The 25,152-nt window shown below is 42.2% G+C and overlaps 1 protein-coding gene across 4 annotated transcripts; it reads left to right on the top strand.

Moving 5' to 3' along the window:
- Positions 1-1,126: 1,126 nt before the first annotated feature.
- On the top strand, positions 1,127-21,677 carry ADCYAP1 (adenylate cyclase activating polypeptide 1). Of its 4 annotated transcripts, none has more exons than XM_039525785.1 (6): positions 1,127-1,142; positions 11,285-11,390; positions 17,106-17,213; positions 19,660-19,854; positions 20,329-20,424; positions 21,291-21,677. In XM_039525785.1, the coding sequence occupies exons 3-6, from the start codon at positions 17,113-17,115 to the stop codon at positions 21,472-21,474; spliced, it is 576 nt and encodes a 191-aa protein (XP_039381719.1). In that variant the 5' UTR covers positions 1,127-1,142; positions 11,285-11,390; positions 17,106-17,112; the 3' UTR covers positions 21,475-21,677. The 4 variants fall into 4 exon arrangements, with proteins under 4 accessions (XP_039381719.1, XP_039381716.1, XP_039381717.1 ...); XM_039525782.1 differs by lacking the exon at positions 1,127-1,142 and adding an exon at positions 7,470-7,506 and having other exon boundaries at positions 11,285-11,359; XM_039525783.1 differs by lacking the exon at positions 1,127-1,142 and adding an exon at positions 7,480-7,506 and having other exon boundaries at positions 11,285-11,359; positions 19,720-19,854.
- Positions 21,678-25,152: the final 3,475 nt, after the last annotated feature.

The following is a 25,152-nucleotide window of genomic DNA, read 5'->3' as shown; positions in this document are numbered from 1 at the left end:
GCGTCACGCAGCTTGTGTGTCCTTCTGCTTTTTTTAAAAATACTTTGGTTTTGCTGTACTTTAATAATACTACACCAATTAGAAGCAGGAGTCCTAGAGAGATCACCTGAGAGGAGAAGCTGGGCGTGATGAGGATAGGCTTCGTGAAACCCCAGACTAGAGGCAGCCCCGCTCTGGGGGCAGTGAGTGCTCGTGGTCCTGCTGCTGCCCGGGCTCGGCTGTCTGGCCACCTACCACACAGCATGAAAGCCTCTGCAGTCCCACTCTCCTGGAACCAAAGAGCACCCAATAAGGCAGTCCTCCAGGAGGATTCCATGAGGCTTTTCATATCTGTTCCTATTCTCATATATACAGGATCATACTTCAGATTCCTTTAAGGATTATGTTTTATCTTTTTTAAAAGTTTACATGTTTCTCCCACACTTCGACTGCTCCTTTCCTGATTTAAGGCCCAGGTTATGACCGGGGAGGTTCCTGATCCTCAGGGATTGAGATGAGCGGGGGGGCGGCCGGCCCCTCACCTCAATGGCCTTCCTCCTCTTCCTGGTCCGAAACCAGCATCATCCCCCGTCCGTTCGAATCCTCGAGGAACTGTCCGTCCACACTGTCCCCATCGCCAGAATCGTCAGGCACTCCGTGGGTCCGTTTGCGCTTGTCTTTTGGTAGTCTTGTCACTGGTTTGATTTTTTTTTTAGGCTGGTCTGCGTCTGGGGTCCTATTTTTTGTTTTCTTGCTGCTTTTCTTTCCTCTAGCCTTCTTCGGCTTTGGAGCTTTTCCTCCGCTTCGGCCTCACTTCTCTCTTCCCCTGCCTGTCTCTCATGGCCAGGAGACCTTCATCCAGGTCTTCCCATTCTCAAGAGATCCCAGAGACCCCATGAACTCTCCTCTGCAGAGATGCGGATCTGCAGCAGCGCGTGGCTCTGCGCTGGGTCTCGTCTTCCGTTACAGCGACAGGAGTCCCTGCAGGAGATCAGAAGGGTCAGGGTCAGTGCTGCTGGCCCCATTCAGTCCAAAGAGGAGCGAAATTTTCCAGGGTCCAGAGAGAATCAAAGCTCGAGTGCTTTTCAGGACGCCAACAGTGTGGCTGGTCAGAGATAGCCCTCAGTAGGAAAGAGAACATTATAAAAAAAGGAGTGCTTTTGGTAAGGATTCTTTCTGTGTTGAACATATCACCATCATGTAGTACACTAATATACACAGTAATATTGGCAGTACAATGGGTTAGCTTACCCACAAAAATCTGTGGATTTGAAAATGTAATTTTGGTTATATATAAGTGGCAAAAAGTATTGCTGCATCAAAGTAAAATAATTATTTAGTCATTTTAGGGGTTGCCTCAGGGTTATAAATAAATCTGGCTTAAAAAAATAACTAGTGGCACTGATATTGTACAATGAAGTAATTCTGATGACATGGAGGGCTACCAATTTTCCTGCAACAATGGCTTTGGAAAATATGACTGGATTTTAGGATTGTTGTAAAACAAGTTTACTGTAAAGTAAGTTAGACCTAAGTCTCCAAAATTTGGGATAAAGTAATTGAGCATCTCATCAGATAACAAAAGAAAGGACAGCGAGAATCAGCCTGGGTTTGTTTTTCCAGGCCACTGGTTGGAGTAATGGATGGATGGGTATTTTCCACTTTGTTTCCTTCAACAGTCATTAAGGAACATGGCTTAGTCATGCTTTTATTTCAGGCTTTTCCATGTGATCCAGAGTTTCTGTTGTTTCCAAGATGTAAAAACTCCCATGTGGATCTTTTATGCTTCAAGGCAAAGTATGCTATTGTCCTTGTAAGGTTTTTAATGGGTTGTATTACACAGATATGAAGTACTGTTTGTCCTTGGAATTATAATTAAAAACCATTTCAAAAAGAGTGCAGTTGAATATTGTGACTCGAGTTTTAAAGTTATTGACGTATTTGTAAAAAGGATGCATTTTCTCTCTCTTTGCTCACTTCTAAAATTGTGGCATCAAGTCAAATGCCACCCACCCAGCTCAGCAGGTGGGGGAACTCGTTAGGGGCTGCATGGTGATGGACAGTCTCGAAAAGAAAGGAGGGGACAGACTGCATGCTGGAGAAATGCAAGGCTGGACCTATCATCTCCCATGGGTTCTCTGTCTCCCATTGACCAGCTTGCGGGAGATGAGAACTTATTAGCACCTCACTAATTCAAACCCTTGCCTGGTTCTTTTGGACCCTCTTACCCCATTTTAGCTGCCCCAGCCTTGCTTCCTGTAGTTGTGGTATAGGAGCTGTGTTTTTAGGATGCTGTGAGTTTGGCCAAGTAGCTTTTTGGGTTGAGGGGGGTCAGAAAGGAATTTTTCTCTTTGGGGGCCAAATTGGTAGAGGCCTAGTAGTTTTTTTGCTTTGCTCACATCGTGATGGAGGCACAGTTCAGTTAACTAAAAGTAGGACTTAGAAAACTTAGTCATTTGTATGAATGTTTTGTTCATCACTACTTACAGAAGGTGTCCAGTGTGGATAAAAGGCCAAAAGGGCCAGATCTCAGAAATAAGAGACCTGGGATTTCTCTGTTGGACCTTAGGAAAAGGAAAGACTTTAAGTCTTCACAGGGCAAGATCCCTCTTTGGCACCTTCTGTCCCCTTCACAGTGGAGAGGGTGAGAAGATTCAGCAGAATGAGCTGAATCCTTGGGACAGGCTGAGAAGTCTCTATCCTGAGTTATGGGATATATGGTGGGAGCCTGGTAAACCCCCTCCCCCACTGGACCTAATTATAGTGTCACTCGACAGTGTTAAATTAACAAATCCCTGCCAGCATCTTAAATCCTTCCTTGTGTCTGTCTCATTCACCTGCGTGTCCCAACTATTATCCCTATGGGGTCCAATATGCCATAACATTAGAGTGTGATGGATGATCACCTACAGGTGGTAAAATTGGCTGCCAACTCAAGCACTAGGTAATTTTACAAGATAATTACCAACTGTAATAGAGTTACTAGATGCTAGTTACTACACATCTGAATTTTTACTAGCTGCCTGACCATGATGGTTTCCACTCCATCCCTCCAACACATTGTTCTGATCTGCAGATTGCCCTCTTCTTACATTTTATAAACCTCTATGAAGGATCGAATCACCCACAGTTTTAACATTTGTCTGAATATGTACTTTAGGAAGCTGATTATTTCAGCACAGGTGACTAATTTGTAGCTATTGACATTACTGACTCTTCCAACTGAATTAACGTGAAAATGTCCTTGGTATCACCAAATAATCAAACTCATAGTAAGTACCCTTCCAAAACAACCTGCTCTGACTTTACCAGTGGTTTCTTTTAGTTTGAAAACTGAGTATAACACAAGATTCTTTGTCAGCTATATTAACAGTAAGGACTTCTAGTTCTTCCCCTCTTCTTTGCTGCAATCTGTTGCAAAGGCTGGAGTTTAAGGTAATCTCAAAACAGTGTAGGAGTGTTGATTTACAGTTAAACAGTTATTTTGACTTGCAAAGTCCTCAGCAGGCATTAACTGGTGTAGACCCCTTACATCATATAAAATAATCTGCATGAAACTAAAGGGGGAATTTTCAGAAGGCGGGTTGTAATTATTTAGGAACCCCTACTTTTAAGAAAATGACATAGGTTTCTATTTTCCATTATTTGTAAGAGCTAAATTTTTATATATTATTTCAAAACAGCAGTTCCAGCATCTTATTTGAAGTATGTGAGATAGGTGTACATTGTTGTACATCTAGACCAAGTGCAAAAGCAACTGTTTCTTTGTATGTGCAATAAGCAGAGAACAGTAATTTCTGCGCAGCTTAAAAATGATGTATCAGCTCTGAGATAAAGTTCCTTTGTTTTGTAGGGTATTTGAATATGCAGTTTCCATAGGCACAACACCTTAATGTGAAGGATAAGTTATTGATTTAAAAATCCTAATAATTTGAATAATCAAAACACATTTTTTGTTCATGCAGTTATTGATATGGTCCCCCTGAACGCAGATGGTAGAATCGATCCACAAGACTAACAAAAGTTTAAATAAGGAAATGTCTTTCAGAGTTTGGAGGTCTGAGCATTTTTAAAGGCAGCTACTGTCAGGATTTGCTTTTGTGTTGACAGAATCCTTTTAGAAGATCTTGTGGTGTGAAAAGCTTCTTTTAGGGTTTTTTTTATAATGCACCATAAAAGAACATTTTTCTCACCATGGCCAGCCATAGAGCTTACTTTGAACTTAAAAAATAATAATAGGAGATATACCAGTCTCCTAGAACTGGAAGGGACCTTGAAAAGTCATTGAGTCCAGCCCCCTGCCTTCACTAGCAGGACCAAGTACTGATTTTTGCCTCAGATCTCTAAGCAGCCCCCTCAAGGATTGAGCTCACAACCCTGGGTTTAGCAGGCCAATGCTCAAACCCCTGAGCTATCCCTCTCCTGCTTCATATAGGCAAAAAGACAGGAGAGGGTGCACTTGTGTGAGCCCCCAGTTCGCCTGGGCAATCCAAGCAGATTCTTATTTTAAGTACTCCAAAGCATGGTTAAGGCTCTATTGTATACCGGCATCTGCTCAGAGCACAAAATAGAGACTAGATTCACCCCTGTAAAAGCCATGTGTCAAGGGAGGAGTCCATCAGTTAGAGCACTCCCTAGCACCCAGACAGGATTAAATTGAGTTTCTACCTCTCAAGCACTCCCTCTGGATATCCAGGGTCCCCTTACCCTTCTAGTGACTTGGCCCTCCCCCTTTTCCAAACTAGATAAATCAACACCTACAGTCACACTAGCTTCAGGTTCTCCTTCCTGGGGCCTAGGGCCCTTAGGTCTTCTGCTGTGGTCCCTGCAAAGTAAATCACTCTTCAATGTTAATCCAAATATTTTCCACTCTGGCTCACTCCCTAATCAGGTCCTGTTCCCATCCCGTGGGCCCAGATTCTCCAAGGTAATTAGGCTTCTAATGTCCATTTTAGACCATTTCTCCCCCCACCCCAGTGAGTGTCTCTTAATTCCCTGCTGGATCTTTTTGGGGGGCTCAGCTCCAGGTTTTTTTCCTGCTCTCTCTCAGGCTTTTCAGGCCTCCTAGCCCTCCTAGTTTATCCTCAGGCTCCTTCCCCCAGGCTTCAGCCCTTCAAGGTCTGGCTCTCTCTACTTGCTAGGCCTCACTGCTTCAGACATGGCACTCTCACTCTCTCAGTACACTGTCGGACTTCCTTCTTGACAGGCCTGCCCTCACAGACACACCCCTTTCCCAGGTAGTTCCAAGTTGGCCTAATTAAGACCCTCTCAGTTTCATTAGCCCTTTCCAGAGTCCTGTTCCTTCCTCCCTAGATTCCCCTGGCAGCTGGTGGTGGTGATTTCCCTTTCAGGCATAGGGTCCTGAACCAGCCCTGTGACACCCTGCAGCAGTGATCGTTGTTGCAACCAGGAGGCTTTTGCCTCTAAGGGAAAGCAGCTTTAATCACCACCCAAAGCTCTATTGGCTGAGGCTGCAGTGTGGTGCAGTGAATAAGCACATCCCCCAATGTTCCCTCAGTGCTGTTCACTTCTGGGGCTGCACTGGGAGGCTGTGGGCAGCCTTCGGGGGGGGGGGGGGGGAAGCAGGTTTGGAGACATCTTATGTTGTTGCAGGCCTTCCCAGGGTAGATATTTCAACTCTGGGGGATCTCTGACACTGTCTGTGTCATCAGAAACTGGTGAAGACTCTGAGTGAATCTGGCCCTAAGGTCTTAAAGGATCCATCACAGTGTTTCTTTAAAATGTGTTTATATCCAATGAGGGTTACTATGCTCTGTGTAATATTCCCTCTGCCAGTGCCAGATTGCTTCCTATGATATATTTTGACGTGCTTTGTCCTATCTAGATTTCAAAGTCTCTATCCAGGATAAGGCTTCCACTCGTTCTCCTGGAAGATAATTGCACAGATCTCATCGTCAGCAAGTTTTCCTCTTATTCAGCTTAAATTTGACACTTATAAGATAATCAGGGAGCGTAAGTTAATATAATATTATCTGAAATCAATATTTCCATCCCTTGCTGCTGTGTTTATCCCATTAAGAGCCTGATCCTGACAGGTGCTGAGCATTCACAACCCCCATTCATTGTATTTAGATATTTAAATTTGTTTTGAAGTGCCTCCCCAGGACAGTGAGCTTTTGTATGCACATTAGAGATGTATCATGCCTTCCTTTGGAATTGCTGGTATGCAGTGTCTATGGGGATCAGGCCCTTACAGCTGAATTAAAGCAATGGTTGTGAATATGATACTTTGATGTTAAACTCACAAGTCTCCATAGTATTAGAAAGTCATATTTTAATTTGTTCTACTTGGTTAGTTTCACAAGTATTTGTACAGAGCAATCTCACCTTTTGCACACTTTTTAGTAGTTCAGAAAACCTCAGTTTAAAATATCTGTGGCCCTTAAATGTTATATTGTCTAAGAAGAGTGGAGGGGATCTATCTATCTATCTATCTATCTATCTATCTATCTATCTATCTATCTATCTATCTATCTATCTATTAGGTGGCTTCCTTTTCACAGGAGACTCACTTCCCTATTGAAGTCATTTTGCATTGGGCAGAATACTGCAAGCATTTGATCATGTACAGTGTTCCCTATGCCAACGGTTCTTAAACCTTTTCATAGCATGGACCATATCTTGTCTTGTCTTGGGGGACAATCTCTCTTTCAATCAGTGACCAAATAACATCCCTGTAGCAACTACAGAAGCTGGAAAATTAACGTTAGGGAAGTATTTTATGTATATTTAGCTTCTTTTAATGCAATTTAGCAGATGCAAACAAGGCAAAGAAGTCAGCACCATGAGACTATCCAATTCTCTTCAGACTACCAGCAAGTTTTCCAAGGACTACTGTTAGTCTATGGACCACAGTTTGGGAACTACTGCCCTATGCCGTCAATAGCATGTGAACTTGTCAATGCTCTAGGATGACTATGCTGTAACATGTCACTATGCTAGAACAGAAATGCACACTTTTTTGTTCATTAAGAAAGAAAAATATTTAGAGGAACAGTGATTCAAAAATCCCTCCCCCCCCTTAAAATAATGGAAGGACACCAGTCCAACAAATAAACGCTGCATCAAGTGGGATGACTAACTCAGCGCCATTCATGGAATGAACATAAAAAGGGCGGGGAAAATAAATGTATTTTGAAGGACACCTTTTGTGCAGGTGCGAAATCTCCTTCAAGTATCCTATTCTCTGTGGATGAGTAATGTGGGTGTAATTATTTTTAGTTTAGTTCAAGGTTATCAATGTAATCATTTTCAAACCAACTGCTGTCAAAAGTTTCATATAATTCATGATATATTTTCTTTTTGCATGTATAGTTTTCTTTGTCTTTCTGAGTGACACTGATTGCTATGAAGACCAGTGGAGGTCATGTGACTGAAAGCAGAAAATAAAGTCCAGAGTTCCTGTGTCAGAAGCTCCATGTGAGATGTGGGGGGCACTGGATCTGCACCAACTGGATTTGACCTAAGTGGGACTGAAGCAAAAACTTCTTTGGTGCCATGTAGAGGGTGTGTAGACACCCCGGCTCCCTTGTACACTCTCAATATGCAGCTTAGTAGAATGGAGGGCTTGACCTGGCCCTCCACACTGTGAGTCAATTTCACCTTGACTGGGCTTGTATGTCTATTAACACTAGAGGGGTTATATGCATGTGTTTGGGATCTGATCCAAAGCCTGTTGAAGTTACTGGCAAAGCTCTCATTGCCTTCCCAGGTGCAGGAGCAGACTCTAAATGCAGAAGATACCCTTACAACTGAAACTGTGTTGTTTCATCAATCTGTTTGACTGTGGTACAGCTCGGGCATTACAGTGGACTGAGGTCTATAAATGACAATGTTACATATGGCATGAACTTGAATCATGGAATCGGTGCCCAGAGCATTGGATAGGAAAATACTGAAACTTTTATAAATCTAAATATATAATTTAATATAATTAATAATAATTATTAGCAATGCTCAGGCACAACATGGGAAGTTAAGCCAGGTCTACACTACAGACCTACATCGGTATAACTATATTGCTCAGGGGTGTGAAATCCACACTCTCGAATGACGTAATTATACCGACCTAACCCCCAGTGTAGACAGCCCTATGTCAGTGGTAGAGCTTCACCCATCAACATAGCTATTGCCTCTCGAGGAAATGAATTACCTATGCCAATAGGAGAAGGTCTCTACTAGTGTCTTCCCTCAAACGCCACAGCAGCATAGCTGAACCGGTGCTGTTGTAGCACTGTATGTGAAGAGAAGTCCTTAAAAATGGAAGAGGCAATGTACTACCTCAGCTTGTGTTTATTTGTGTCATTAACTCTGACTTAAACCTTAAACATCTTTGACAAAAATCTAGGGGAAGCTATTCAAAGCCACAAATGGCAGTTATGTGACCCACTCCTGCTGCAAATCAAACTGCCACTTGTTCTTTTGAGTAAACTGAGCATGCTAAGTTTATGGAAGGGATGGTATGATGAGGCTGCCTACAAAGGCATATGGCCCATCTGAGCATGCTATTAGCAAGTGTCTCCAACAGCTGGTGATGAGACACCAGATGGGAAGGGCTCTGAGTTACCACAGATAATTCTTTCCCAGGTGTCTGGCTGGTGGGTCTTGCCCACATGCTCAGAGGCTAAATAATTGCTGTATTTGGTGTCAGGAAGGAATTTTCCCCCCAGGTCAGAATTGCAGAGACCATGGGTTTTTTTTCCCCCCTTCCTCTGCATCTTGCTGCACAGGTCACTTCCTGGTTTGAACTAAGATAAATGGTGGATTTTCTGTAACTTGAAGTCTTTAAATCATGATTCGAGGACTTCAGTAGCTCAGGCTGAGATTATGGGCCTACTACAGGAGTGGTTGGGTGAGGCTCTGTGGCCTGCAGTGTGCAGGAGATCAGACTAGATGATCATGGTGTTCTCTTCTGGCCTTAAAGTCTATGAATCTATCAGAATATCTCCCCTAGATGTTTTTTCACAGGTGTTTAAGTTAAGTTTAAGTGCTTCAAATCTAGCCTGTCCCAGAGGGCCAGAGAGGATGATAATATTTTCCATTTATTGTTCCTTTCATCCCTAAGGATCTCTAAGTGCTTTAGACAGCCTATGAATACAGCAGCACTGGAATGAAGCCACCATGGAGGTGGGAGGGTAACAGCTTACTGTCACACTAGTGTGGGAGGTGAAATTTTGGCTAAAGACACTGGAACAAAAATCTGCTCTTATGAAAGTGCTATAAGCAGCAAGATTTTCAGGGATGGCTGTGCATCTAATTTATGTGCAATACTCTATTGCCATGCATTGAGAGAACAGTTGTGTGCACAAGTGACAATTATTCATCTAGCTGCCTATGTGTGTATGCAAATACGCACAAATTAAGTACACACGCACAGTTGTATGGGTGTAACAATCTTGGAAAATCTGGCCCTTCACGCTCAGATAGAATCTTGTTTTGTAAAGTCTCATACAAAAAAATCCTTTGGAGGACAATTTATCACCATGCAGATGTCTGAACTGATCCTGCATGGCTTTGCACCAGTGTTTCAGACGAAGGGCTTAGACCACTTAGCATTCCTTCGTGTGGCAGAGGACATGCATATTAAATGGAAAAACAGAACTGAAACACTCCCAAGATGCAGTTGTGATTTTATATTTCTTGGATTGTGCATGACCCATCTCAGTACATTTTATTACCCTTACTGGAAGTACTGAGTAGATTGGCTTTATGTCAGCCTGGGATTCTCCCAGGTTGGGGCTACCTTTTAAGCTCTGGCAGTGCAAATCAGCCACATCAGAAGCCAGAGGACCTTTGACATTATCCTTCTGTGTGAGCTCATAATAAAAACCAGATGATTAATGTTTAGTAATAGGAAATAAGAATTTTTGGAACAAGAAAATATAGATGATTTCTATTTTTTTTTCTTCTGAAGAGACAAGCAATGTTCTGATTAATTTAGTAATTTGTTCTGACTATATCTGGTCATTCTAAACTATAAATAACTTTAGATATATGCCATTAAGTCAAAAACTCAGACTGCAAAGGATTTTTTCCCAAAAGGACACAGAAGCTCCACGGTTAAAAGTGTGTCTGAAATTCTATTATAAACTGGGTGTAGAGACTGGCACTTGGATTACAATTTGGTCTGCAACTTCTTAGAACACAAGTCTACTTTGGCAATGATTTTTGTGAAGGGAGGAGCCAACAAATAATGCGTCATTTACAGCTGGTGCAAATTGATGCTGCTCCATTGATTTTGGTGGCATTATGCTGATCACCAGCCTATTGTCTGTCCCAGTGTATTTAGGCCTGATGCTAAGTGTTGAAGTCACTGGGAGTTGTATTATTGGCTTTAATGAGAACAGGATGGGTTTTTTTCTTGCTGCCAGGTACTTTTTCTGCTCTGCTGACTGAGAACAGGGTTAATGATATTTTGTAGGTTGCTGCCTAAATGTAAACGAGGCCATGGCAATATTAATATACAGAAAAGTGAATAGTTAAGGGCCAGTTAGGGCCAGTTAAGCCCAAAGAGCCGTATAGAGAGGAGATCCTCTGTGTGTAGATCTCCCCATCTCACATGGAAGTGGGGGCTCATGTGCCTCCAGAGAAGCATTCCCCCTTTCAACCAGATCAGGGATCTATGCAGGTAGGTGACAGACAGTGAATGGGCTTGGCAAGGAGAGGAAAGCTGGGAAGTGGATGAGGAGGTAAGATTCATTGCTCCCACACCATATGGTGGGAAAAGGCAGTACTATTTTCTCCAACAACCACCTCCTGTGGAGAGAATCCCTCTTTACATGGGGTCCTGAAACAACTTTGGTGAGGGAAGTCTCTGGTCCTATAGGAGAGCCACTGGGGAAATTCAATGAGAACTAAAGAAACTCACTACTCTGTAGAGATGTTTAACTACTCACAAAGTTGGGCTCCAAAGAGGGTCCATATAAGCAGAGTGACTCTTCAGTATGAGTAGAAATCGACCCTGTTCAGAGAACCATTACAAGAGTGATACATCACTGAAATCCCACGTAAGCCTTATTTTGAGTGTTTGAATGGGACTTCAGAAGAGCATAGGTCTTTTGCTGGCCCTCTGCACAGGACTGAATTTCACTCTATAAGACAAATGGAAGTCCACTGAAAAGAAGTGACGTGATTTAGTATTGCCAGACTTTGTTGTTATGGGCAGATTTTCCCTATTACAGTTAGTTTTTACCTTATGTATGTTCTGAAGCTCTTGGAATGAAAATGCTGTTCAGTAAAAACTCAAACAGTTCTCTTCTTTCTCTGCCCATCTTTTGTCTTTCAGTATCCTTGCAGGGATGGTTGATGACACTCAGCACCCCAATGGAAGCGCTCAACTCCCCATAGGATCAGGTCCTAGGTAACGGATCATTATTTTGGATCTATTTTAGGTATGATTAGCTGTTAGTGCACATTAAAGATAATTATTAAACTCCTCATTGTTCCACTCATCTACAGGACCTCCATCATTGTTGGATGTCTTATACTGCTGGAAATTTCAGTTTCTGGCCTTTTGTTTGTACAAAACCTATTGAAACGGCTTACAAATACACATAACGTAATAAATTACACGTTATGTACATGAACAGTAGGAAAAGAAAGAGAAAAAATCATCAGGTACCCAGATGGCTGCATTGACATCTAAGCCTCCCTAAATGAGAGTAATCTTACTAAAGATACTTAGGATAAGACAGAGAAAAGAGGTAACACAGGAGAAAGGCACTCAAACAACTCAGGATAGTTGTAAGTCTTTATGCACGAAACACCTTTGGATTGGCCTAAGTTGCTGCTGAATGTAATTTTCCATTTTTTAGTTTCTTTCTGAGTCTCTTCCCCTCAGATCAGACAAAGTTCAATTATCAGAAAAATGATAAGAAACAAACAAACTCTTCTCTTTTGTGGAATGTGACCCTACCTCTGGGCAGGAGGAGACTGAAGAGGAAAGAGAGACATAGAGTGGTTGTCAGAAGAAAGGATCTGTTCCATTCCCTTCAGTGCACTTACACCTATGTTTAATCCCGAGTAACTAAGAGCAGCAGAAATGGGCCCACTGTACATATTTTTATTAGTCCAGAAGGTGCTATTTTATCCTTTATTAACTTGAGAGTTTTAGCAGTAATAAAGTATTATGCCATGAATAACTCTTCTTTGGTTTGTCCTTTGTATGCTTGTCTGAATCATTTGGCCTGGTTCTCCGAAGGACAGTTAGGTAGGAGAGATGAAGCCTTTTGTAGTAGATCAGATGTTATGAATTTCAGTGTAAACTGTGCAAGAGGGTGCTAACTAGAATAGTACTCCATCTATTTCCCATGCAGTTCTGCAAACGGAAATGGAGTGGTGGTTAAAAGACTAAGGTTTGTTCATGATGAGTTGATGTCCTGGGGGTGAGAGAGGAATTGTTGAGGTTTACCACTATGCAGATGAGATTCAAAACTGGAAGCAGGCACTTTGCTCAGAAGGTACAGAATGGCTTTAAGCTGCTTGTTTGGACACTGATACAATAATGTGTGATGCATTAGGTTTAGTAAAAGACATGGTATTGGATCAACCCCCCTGGAGAATTTGTGCTTTTGTCACATGTGATTTTTTTTTGTGAGGAAAGAATTAATTCTTTTGTATTTTAAACTTACTGGTGGAATTTTATGGAGAAACTAGAGGCTCCAAATACTGCAGTCCAAGTTCCTGTGGGAAACATAGCAAAGGGTAGGCTTGCTGAGAAGGCATGGCTGTGGCTCCATATATGTATATGCTTTCTTCCTGGCTTGTAGACTGATAACAAGGCTTGCTTCTGATGTTGTCATAAAGTCCTGTGCCTTTAGATCTAAAAAAGGGTTTGAAAAAATGAATAGATTTACCCTTCAAGCACCAGCCACCATATGTAGATAAGTATGAAATATGCACGATTGAATGAAAATCTATGACACCACCACCACAACCTTAGAGCCATCCACCTCAGGGTGTTAGTACATTCATATTATGTCAGGCTTGGAGGATCTATAACTCCACTAAAATATCTATGGAAATTTAAAAATATACTTTGTGAAATATTTTGAAAAAACAAAGGATGCATTCAGGTAAATTCAAATGATTAATTTCAGGTGATAGGAGGAAGGTGAAGAAAATTCTGCCACCAAAATCTTAGCTCACCTGTTTGTGTGCAGATGTTGCTTTATATGTGATACCTAAGATCAAGTATTGTGAATCTTAAATCCCTTTCAAATTACAGAGTTAGCTTGGAATCTACTTTCTTCGGCAGGCCAAAATCAAACCTCTTTTGTTGTTTCAACCTAGACTGCTAATGTAATATGTGTATATTATGTGCATACACATGAGTGGAATACATGATGGAGCGGTATGCTATACAGGTTTTTATTGGCATGAATTTGGGATCGTTGGATTTCTCAGGAGTGGCAAAGACATTTGTGAGTTTTGCAGCTCACCTTAAATGAGCATCCATAAACCTTTTTACCACAGCATGCTAAGGTTTATTCTGGATACGCTGTATAGATTACAGGGAAAAAATAAAATGTTTGAAAGTTTAATTTTTTTCATTTGTATTTCTTGTATCCCTCTCTCTGGATAGGTAGATGCTTTAGTTACCCTGCTTACCACTGCAGAGTCAGAGGGAGGAAAAACAATTTAATACATATCAATAAAAATCACCTAAAATATCTTTTTACGTCTGATATAGTGGATTCTTGTCACTTCGGAACAGGAGAAATCTTCCTTTCCCAACCCTATAGAGCTCGTTCTCTCTCTCAAGAATGAAAGATACCAGGCTTAAATCCATGACATTCTTGTGCTAGAAAAGCTGTTATTAGCCCAAGCCTGGATCTTGCCATCCTCGACTTGGGGCCAGGGTAATTTTGGAGAAAAATTCCACATTTGAGGTGGGAGGGGATAATGAGGAAACATTTCCCTGGCAGGTTGATTTAATAATATGACATCTGTTCCTAGCTGCAGAGGGATCTGGAGGGCAAGAATAAATTAAAGGGAGTTTATGCATAAATATATTCGCTGTAAATCAAACCTCGAAGCCTTCACTCGGCTTCTGTTCAGGCAAAACTCCTCGGGCCTCTGTGTTTGTTTACCTGAATACCTATTAAGCAAAGACTGAATGAGAGCTTCCGGATTTGGCCCCAAATATATTTTTTTTCTTTAATAGGTCATGAAAACAACAAAGTCCCCACACGATGGCACCCTCTACTTACACTGAGTGTCCTTTTCCGGAGAGTCTTAAACGTATTCCGGTAGTTCTTTGTATCCAACACGGTTTGGAATGCATTGGAGAAGCAAGATTAGAAGTTTTAATAGGTTCACCCCAATATTATCAAGGCAACCCCTCATCATCAGAACAAGTAGCTATTCTTTTCCCTCAGGAAAAAAAAAACACCCACCCATTGATTCTTATAGTATAATTGGATCCTTTAAGTTTTAGATTTTTAGTTATTTGCCAAATACCAAAGGACTATTACAGTATTTAACATAGTGCTTATAAAATAATTGTGTATACAAATGCTGTATTATATATTGAGCCTTTCCATAATCGCATAGCTTACCATTGCTAAGGGAATACTTCATTCAAGTTCCAGTTCCTGAACCCCCGGGAAAATACTAAAATCTTTAATGATCATAATAGGATTGTAATTGTATGTTTTTGAGAAATCGATTTGAGCTCAAATAGCTCATTTAAACTTGTTTCACCCAAACCACTGAAATAGGAAACAGGAGGACTAAATTATTGCTGCTTCCTGAATTCTCTGCTGATGAGCCAAATAATTAAAATGCACTGTAATGGCTCCTGCAGTCTGTATTTCTTTGGGTAATTCTCGGAAATGAATCTGAATTTCTACCGTTGAGGGGGAGCAAGAAGATCATCGAAATATCAAGAGGTTTGGAAGCCAGACGGTGGTCTTCCCACAGCGCTTTCATGCCTCCACGTCATTTTCAGTAAGATAATATTGGTGGATTGAGACCTCCCAACGGAGGGATTCCCTTAAGAGTCCCTCAGCAAATGAACTTTTAATGGAAATCCTCTCTCTTTTCCAGTCTGCCTCTGCTGCCCTGCAAGGAGCTCAAATCGCAGACACGAGACAGGAAGGGAAAGGGACACAGTGAAAATTAGACCTGAAAAGTAACATGTGCTGCACTCCGTTCTTGTCAGTGACAAGTGAATCAGGGCTTGCGAATTTCTAATCATTTCAGTCCTCTAATGGGGATGTTTCTGGCCGAAATTAATATGCAGTATCATCCAATAAAGGACAATATCGGACCCTGTGGCATGTTTTCCCAAATAGTAAGGGATGTTTTCCAATCCCACGTATAGAAAAATGTGACGACACGCTCAGAACGGGAACGGGCTATAGCTTGCTGTAAATATTTTGTTGCTACAGTGATTGTGAGACATCATAATTGTATAGGCTGAATTATGGCATTGCTAATTTTCCTTTACCCATCTGGGAGCTCTGCATAAAAAAACAAATGGTGAAAATGTTATTCCAAGTCAGTCTTTTGGTCGCCACATTTCCCCAGTTCAGCACCGCAGAGTTTGGACAGCTCCACATTGGGAGCCTTCAGCTCATCAATCCACCCACCAGCCAGCAATTGTCAATTACAAACGCTAATTAGAAAATTACTGAGAAGCCTCCAAGACTTCAAACAGCCTTTATAACAATAACAACAACAGTAAGAACGCTAGCGTATTTCTTCATTTAATTGTCCCGTTGAAGGGAACATATGTACCACATTAGAACCCTGGGCTTTGCCAAACGAATTTATATAGAAGTTATCACATCAGAGCTCATCTTTTCAAACAGAGCTGCTCTGTGGTTAGGCTACTGAGACTACCCTTGAGGATGGGGTCTGTAAAAAGCCTAAAATTTCCTCAGCCGCCTATTATCCCTCCCCACAACTTGAATCAGGGAGAACTCCACAAGCATTAAATCTTCTAGAGCTCTGTGTAAAAAAAAAAAGTATGAGTTAAAGTGTTTATGAGAAGCTTATGACTCTCGATCAGATCATCCGCGAGGACGGCACAGAATTGTTATGTTCCTTGAGGAATTGAGGTGGTGACGTCTTTTCTGATACCCGATTATTACGTGACTGAAAAAAAAACCCCTCATTTGATTCATGAATAAAAATCCGAACGCCACAACAGTGCAACAAACAATACTGCCGCCCTTAAAGGTAACATGCAGACCGATGTTTACAAAGAGGGCTCTTGATAAAGCAGGGTGTTTGCAAAGATTTTGTTGCTAATTGCATAAAAAAACGAGCTGCGGAAGATTGGTCAACTTTGGAGTCACAGAGCAAGAAGAAGGAGAAAGCAGCAGCTGAAGCGAGAAGCATCTCAGTGAAGGGAAAGATCTTGGGAAGAGAACATCTCACTGACAGCAGCTCCAGCACAGCCTGCTTCTGCTTCCCGTCTTCTCTCTCTCTCTCCCTCCTTGGCTTTCTCTTCCCCGCTCTTGTGTTCTTTCCTCTCTTTCTCCCTTCTGTCTCCTTCCCTTACTGCCCCTTTCTTGCTGTCCCTTCCCTGGCAGACTCCACTCCAGATCTGTGCTGCCTGCTACCTACAAACTTTTTTGAGCGGATCCCCTTAAACCAGAAGACAAGTAACTGCTGCTCTTCTGCCTTCGGCTCCTTTGATCGTCAGAGAGGCGCTGCCAGAAGAGTTTTAACTATTTCGGCTGAAACTTGGGAGAGAGTTTTTTTTTTAATCAACCCTTTATTTGCGCAGCCAAACTCTCTTAGTGCCGGGTGTTAAGAGTTTAATGGTAAGGAAAATGTATCGCAGGCATCTCAGCAGCTTTAACCGGAGAGATCGGGTTTCGTTAGCCCAGGCACTTTTGTGTGTGTGTGTGTGTGTGTGTGTGTGTGTGTGTGTGTGTGCGCGCGCCTGTGTGCTGGGAAGTGGGGGTTGTGTCTGGTTGTAATTGAAGACAAACGGCTCCACACAAATCGCGCACACGTTTTGTTGTTAAATCGAGCACACTTAAGACTTGATTTCTAACCGGTTAGATTTTGCTAGTGGCAAAGCTAGAAGGGAAAGGGAGAGTGAGGGGAGCATTTTGACGACTGTTTTTTCTTTCTTCCCTTACACACAGAGTGGCAATGTGTAGCAAAGCGATCCTAGCACTACTGGTCTATGGGATAATAATGCACTGCAGCGTCTACTGCTCACCTGCTGCTGGATTTCAATACCCTGCGCTAAGGTAGGTACCTTCTTTATCCCTCCCTCTTCCCAATCCCTGCAAGACTCGCATCCCTGGCTGTCCCCGTCAGTTATGCCCCTGCATCTTGGTAATAGCTAGCAGAGAGCATTGGCAGGTAGTTGTCTCCTGGACTCTGTGTGTGTGTCGGGTAGCTTTTATTCTCCCTCTCTTGCTAACGGAGTAGAGCTCTTCCAAGCAATGTAAAGCATCCAGAAAGAAAAACTAAAGCGCAAAACCCCACCGCCCCTATTTACCGACTCCATCTACCTTCTTGGGGAGGGAGACTGGGGCTGCTTGATTAAAAGTCCAGTTTAGATCCTGTGACAGGGAAACTAAAATAGAGTCTTACGTTCTCCAGGAGATGGAGAGTTTAATGGACTAGCCCCTTTCTTCCATCAAGTCTTGTTAGCCTGAAGGATCTTACGCTGTATTATTCCCTACACAGGCCTGTCTTATTCTTATACCCTTTTCTCCTAAATAACAGAGAAAGCATCTGACTTTGGGTCTTGGTGAAACTATTCGATTTCTGTTAACTGTGGTCCTGAATGAAGCATAGTTCTCAGAAGGCAGGGTGAGCCTTATAGGAAAAAGCTGATTAGCCTTTTAGTGAATCAATTTTTCTATATGCACTACAGTGCAACAACACATTATATATATATATATATATATATATTTCCGGCTACCTCTGAGCCTAACTTGAGTGGCGATAACCTGCTAACACAGATTTGACAGGTACTTCCAGATAGACAGTACCTAGATGAAAGCATTTTGAAGCATACAGTTCTAAAAAGATTGTAATGACACATTTCTGGCAGAAGCGTTTACCAGGTATTAAGGAATATGTATAGATATAGATACAACTTAGTTTTATAACACATATAATATCCCTCTCTATTCTCTCTCTAATACAGATCTAGATACGTTCTAGAATTAAGTTCCTGTATCACAGCCGGGTAGAATCTGCCCTCAAGCTGTGTTATTGGTTAACACAGGTTAAGTACTATTTTCCGGAGCGGGGCTACTGTAGTACTCAGGGCTGGACAGAGCGTGATCCGGCTCACTCTTCCTGAGATTTAGGTTCAGGATTCCGTAAGACTGTCTTGCGCTCATTTGATTCGGAGCAGGATTGTTAACACACTGGAGCAGAGCTGCCAGGATTTCAGAACTAGCCTCGCCTATTGAGCCGAGTGTAGGGGCAGCCCCCAGTCCAAACCTATACAACAAAGGACGATTTCCCACTTAATAGGAGGGAGTGAAACTTTACACAGTGGCAATCAATCTACTTCTGGCTCTAGCCTGCTGTAGATCTGGCTTACCTTAACGAGCAGCGTTTCTTACAACAGAAGCACGGGGGAGCTTTTCCGATCCACCCATCTTAGCTCCCTCGGAAAATTATGCAGCTCTATTTATTCCGCCAAGTCCCACAGGGGATACTCTCGTGGTTCAGCACTAAAGTGCATGCAACATCTGAACTGCGAAACTCACTCTGGAGCGCATGTGAACTGTCGGAGCTCGCCCTTGGGTGCGGGGCAGCACACACTCCGGAATGGCCTTAAACGACCCAAAGCATTACCCGGGGCTTTGGGATTCAGGTCAGCCTCGCCGCAGGGCCCTCGGCTGCCAGAGCTGGGGGGAGCCGTCCCCGCATAAATGGCCAGTCCTTCCAGGGGGCGTTAAGTGGGGTGAGAGGGGCCATTCGTTTGAGGGGACCTGGTTCGGTTTATTCAAGCGCCTGAATTAACAGGAGCGAAACACTTTACACGCATCTATTATTAATCTCCCTGCCAGAGCTCGGAGACAAAAATAGCTGCCTGAAACGTTCAGTGACCTACATCTTGCCGCAGACACACACACAGAGAGAGAGAGAGAGAGAGAGAGAGAGAGAAACAAAACTCAAGCGATCTTCAAGGACAGAGACACCATTCAACGAAAAACACAAACAAACACAAGCCCCACCCCGATCCCACTTGCTGTGAGAAAGGCGGAGCAGTCATTTGCTAACGGCAGAGCTTCTGATCTCTCCGGGGAGAGGGGGGACTAGAGAAAGCGGGTGCCCTACAGTGGGAAGCGCTGCTCTTCTTGTCTCGCTTAACTTATAGCCCCCACGCGCGCGCCTGGGTATGTAGTTTGGAAAGCGATCAGGATTCGTGCTGGGAAAGGTGGGTAGTGATCAGCTGCTTCCTTGGCAGCCCCTGGACCTGTTTCTGGCTCCAGCCTAGCAGCAGGTTGGTTTGCTTGTGTATTTCTCCCGCGCCTGATCTTACACTGATGCGGAGGCGTGGGGATGAAATGAAGGGGGGGGGGTAGAGGGGTAGGTGTAATCCTGTCTGTGGGCTCCTCTAGCAGGGCCTTCAGTCCAGCCTCGGAAGTGCCCATATTAAAACCCAATAGGTCCCAGGCAGAGGAGTAGCCCTGAATAACATTGATCAAATGCTCCTATATGTAGGATTTCTCAGGAGGCACCGCCACATGCGTCTGAATTCTTGCCCTTTGCTTTCCGGGCTAGGCTGGAAGATGAAGTGTATGACGAGGATGGAAACACGCTGCAGGATTTCGCCTTTGACAACGACCCCCTTGGCATAGCGAACCCTTCCTCCATGATAGACGACATGTACACCCTGTACTACCCACCGGAAAAGAGGTGAATATGGGAGCCTCTTGGTGGGCGTATGACTTGAGCTGGAGCAAAACGATCCTGGTCAATCCCATGCAAAAGAGCCGCAACACCTCTCTCCCTCCGTGCCCCGCCGCCCGAATAAAGGCTCGAGGAGAGGAAAAGCGCCCCTTACCTCCAAGCAGGCGGGGAGGGGTGGGGAAGCAGGCTGGCCGCGGAAGGACTGGTGATGGCACTCCGGGAAACACACCAGACGCGCCAGGCGAGCGCTGCGCTCAGGAAATGAGCCTGGTGGTTGGGAGTGCCAGTGCTGGGAGGGCCCTGCTGTCCCTCGGGGTCCTAAGGCGGAGGCCGCCCTCTGCACTCAGGGTACATAAAGCCACCAGCCAGCCAGGGGCTTCCTTCCGCCATCCCTCCTTGGAGTGAGGGGCTGCTGAGGTCCGGTCCCCAGGCTTGGACACTGATCTTTCTTCCTGTGTTTGATCTTTGTTTCCTACTTAGGCACGCCGATGGGATATTTAACAAAGCCTACAGGAGAGTCCTGGGTCAACTATCCGCTAGGAAATACCTGCATTCTTTGATGGCCAAACGGGTCGGGTAAGATTTTTATTTGTTATTTATTTCACGTTAAGAGGAAACCGTCTTTCTATTAAACCAAGCGTAATGTACCACCGGTGTATAATTGTTACGCTCGCTGTGTGGTTGGTGTTTCGCGCACTAAGCAACACGCCCAGTTGGAAAATGTCAAAATCCAGCAGGGTTTTTGCTCGATCTCATTCTCTGACCCCAAGTGAAAGGCACAGTGAAAAACCCAGTTGACTAGTTGATGATAAATATCTGGTCATTGTAAAGAAAGTCCAGTAGCCCAGAGATTCAGGCTATAGCCGGTGGGAAGAACCGCAACAAGAGATGAGTTGTAGGTGTAGCTCTGGGTATTTTAAGAGCGCTCTCCATTGCAAAAAATAGAATTCACCACACTTCCGTGTAGCGGGGCTTAAACAAAACGCGTTTAAAGTCAGACATCCTGGCACACGCCAGCCCGGCGCAATGAAGATCAGTTCGGCAGAAGGTAACGTTTTAATAAAGCCCATGGGGAAATAGATTACATTTTCATAATGAATAATTCATGCCATGAATATATTGTCTCCCGACTGTCGGCTTATATTATGATCAGATATCAACTTCACCGCGTGTTTGGATAGATTCTTTGTTTCGTTCTGCCTCCCTGAGGTCTACATGTTGCTTTAGTTTCTTCATTCCCGCCCTCCCTCGAATCGAATAGCTTTGGAAAAACAAACAAAACAAATACAGCTTTCCCTAAATGACGCATAATCATAATAATCTGAAAAGGTTAAAGCAGCCCCGGAGTTCCCAGAGCCAAAATGCAAAGCAGGGAAGGCCTCCAAAGTGCAGGCAGGACAGGGGAATGGATCCAGATGTTGTAACTGTCCTTTGCTTTGCAGCGGTGCCAGCGGCCTGGAGGACGACTCGGAACCGCTCTCCAAACGGCACTCGGATGGCATCTTCACAGACAGCTACAGCCGCTACCGGAAACAAATGGCTGTCAAGAAATACTTGGCAGCGGTCCTGGGGAAAAGGTATAAACAAAGAGTTAAAAACAAAGGACGCCGAGTAGCGTATTTGTAGCGCTGAGTCACCCTCCACTCCTGTGTATACAAAGCCCTAAAAAGAGAAAAACAAAAGTCATTTCCAAAGTGACTGAACAATCACCGCTCCTGTGTTATCTAAACATGTATTTATGTATGAAGTAAAGCCATTAAATGAATATTTTGATAATAATATTGTTTTTCTTTTTGTATAAAAGCACTAGAGAAACGCACAGATCTACTTTGTGGACCAATCATTAAGTTATATATAATATATAAATATATATATATAAATACTACTGATAGAGAACAATTCTTCATATAAAGCCTGCACAAGAACAAAAAAAATTCGCCTGAGCTGTTTATGTTTTTATATAAAATAAATAGAAAAAAAGACAATCATTGTTTGAATATTGCTCCTATTTTTGTAAGTGAAATTAAAAGGATAGTATTTTTATCCACGACAGGGTCGAAGACATTAATAGTCACCATTTGCTACTGTACATAGACACTGATGCCCCACTACAAGGGGATTATGGTGATAATGATTTGGAAGAATTGCTGAAGCAGATTTTTATCCCCTCCCCCACGTGAGTCTCAAGACAGGCTCCTTTGCCACTAGCCTATTTTAAGGGGGCACTGCCTTCCCCTTGCGAAAGATTTCAATTTTTCTGCTTTCTTTGGTTCCACTTTTATATGTATTTGTCTCTCAAACACTGAGCTTAGAAGATAATTCTCCTGTGGTGAAACAGCTCTGTCAAAATTGTGCATCTCTGACAATTGGAGGGGGGGGGGGAATATTTAGCCCCATTCATTGTTCTTCTAACTGATTGGGCATAGCTACAGAACAAAGCCAACCAGAAATTAGAGCGATTGGAAACCATTTGAAATTTCGATACTGGAAGCGATAGAGCACAGATCAGAGAGGAGGTGCCCCTAATGAATGCGTGGTTTTAGACTGCCAGAGGGTCTGGGTAACATGAGACAATTCCACTTTAGATCCACTACCTAACTGACCGTCGGCAGCTCGGTATTGGAACTTGATGCAAAGTATAATGTGTTACTCTCCAGTGCTGTCCATGCCTCTCATCATGTGAAATGACCAGGATTCTCTCCTTTGAATTTTTCAAGCGGAGTTGCTCCTTTCCTTTGTTGTTTTCTTGTAGAACCTTCCTCCTCCCGACCTGTCTTGCACTATTTAAGCACGGTTTCCCATCTGAGTCACTTATTATTATTTTCAATTTAAAGTTGTGAACGCCTCTTACTCTTTTGTTCTGTTTGATGCAAGCTCTTATTGTAAAAGTTTAGGAACCCCTGTTGTAGCTACCACTAAATAATTATGCACTACAACTAAAGTTTTGTTCTTGTTTATTGAGTTTGGAGGTAAAATGTATTTTTCTACATTATGGCTTATTGCTTAGTAAAATTTATTTCATAAAACAAACTTTTGTCATAATAGAATGTGTAGTTTCTAATAACCGATGAATCATTTCAACTTCATCTTTATATGTACGGATTAATAGCTTACCTTCTGGGGAAAAGACAAACCAAACCTGCCCGAGGGAACTTTCCATTCCTTCTCCTTGAAAGGTGACTAAAGAGGACATGTACGTATGTTTCCTTTCAGATCCCTAACCATATTCTAGAGGAATCTTTTGAAGGAAAATAACCAGCCCTAAATTACAGTCTTCGGTTGCTTAAAAAGAAAAGCCACTTGTAAAATTTAAAAGACTTTTCATTTTCCTTTACCAGTCTGATCAGTGTAAAGTAATAAATCAAAGAAAATAGAATTGAGTTTGCAATCCCAGGCGGGATGGCGAGTGCCAGCGGAGCTTATTGCAAACAGTGCTAGCACATAGGCATTCGATCTATGCCTGAGAAGTGTGTATGAAATCAATCTTACTTTAATTTTGCATTCTCCTCAGGCAATGTGACGCAGGATGCAGTTTGCAGCGTTTCGTGCCTTTCTTCGCCTTTTAAATCGCCACGAATTCACAGATGGCTATTTAGTGGCCCTACTATGCTGCAACACATCAGCTTGCATTTTAGTCTTAATTATTTGTTCTTGGATAATCGGCAGACGTTGCTGTATTTGTGTCAGCTGTGGTATAATGAAATAGGGCTCTATTGACGTTTTATTTATGAACTATCATTTCGAGTTCAGTGGCTAGTTGCAAGCATTATAAAGTGATCACATAGGTTATCCTCTGTATAATTTTTTTAGAAAAGCCAACAGCCTTACTAAAACGGAGCAGATTTGAGATACAGTGATAATTTAGGTAGATGTTAGTCTTGCAGATCTTATTTTGTGTGCAACTGAATATAAAAATAACTTAAAGTATTATTACACACATGATATATATAACTAGGACTTTGATAACTGTTATATAAAGTGTGTAAAGTTTGTATTAATAAATTTTTGTAAACAATGCAACTTTGTCTAATGTTTGGGGGAGAAATCTAGCATTTAACAGTGAGAACTGTATTTCATTTAAAATTTATTTAATTAGTTTAAATTTAAGCAATATTTTCTAACATTTTTTATGTCTGGAATATTTTTTTAACTAAGCCTCCACATATTTTCATCAGATGTCCTCTAATCTTTTATTGGTGGATTATTTCTATATTCAAGTAGACTAAAAAGTAATTACTGAAGTAGAAAAACCAAGCTTCATGCACACTAGATAAGCTTTCCTAAAATTTACAGACAAAAAACAACCAATGTCCTAGAATAGTCTCCCACCCCCACCATAGTATTGTAACAATTCCTATACTTAGGAATTGCTTATACTTGCCAAACAGGAAAAGCTTAATGGAATTTTCACCTAAACTCCCCCAATGAACATTCTGGTACACAAAAATATACTTTGTAATATTACTTGTCCTGGGGGAGGGCAACACCCTTGTACTGGGTTTAAATTATACCAAGTGAAAACTTGGCTGTACTAAAATAGGTATACTGTAGCACATGAACAGTTAATTAGTTTTCTTAAATAGAAATGTGTCTGGTAGCTATATATATATATATATATATATATATATATATAACAGTATTTGCAAGCTGGTTTGTCAGTACAAAGTCCAGGTCAGAAAATTCTACAGGGAAATCTTCAGTTATACATTTCAGGAATAACTGGAAAATACTGACATCACTTTGTGCATGTCTATGATCATTATTGCTATACTAGCTCAGGGACTTATTGAGTTCCCTTCCAGTCCTAAATGTTATGACTGTACTTAAATATTTTGGGAAACGCCCAGTAATTTGGTTTAAACTAATTTTTTCTTTCTGAGAACACACAAATGTGCTGTTCAAACCTCAGAAGGGGAACTTAGATAAAAAGATTAAGCCACAGGAATACATTACAAATTCCCAGCAAAATTTTAAAATAAATCTCCAAGGTTTTTCATTTTTTAAACCACAAAGCCAATGCCTATAAAAGATTTCTTAGATCCTCTGTGCCCAGTGTCAGTTTTACTCAGTTTACAGGTTAGTTTAGGCAACAACATGTCTCTAATAAACAGGAAATACTGAGATAATGCAGACAAGATGGTAGTATCAATATTCTAGCATGAGGAATGGCTAGAAGTAAGATTTTTTTTCAGATCTCAGTCATAGGTCAGGGACAGAAATGCAAAGGAAAACATAGTTTATGAAATTGGTTTTTCAAACTGATAGAGAAAGTGAATGAAAGCACTGTTTCCCAAAGGCAGTCTC

The sequence above is a fragment of the Mauremys reevesii genome, linkage group 2 (genome assembly GCF_016161935.1).
Source record: "Mauremys reevesii isolate NIE-2019 linkage group 2, ASM1616193v1, whole genome shotgun sequence".
Classification (NCBI taxonomy): Eukaryota; Metazoa; Chordata; order Testudines; family Geoemydidae; genus Mauremys; species Mauremys reevesii.
The sequence above is the reverse complement of the archived record's forward strand: the minus strand, read 5'-3'. Positions and strand labels throughout refer to the sequence as shown.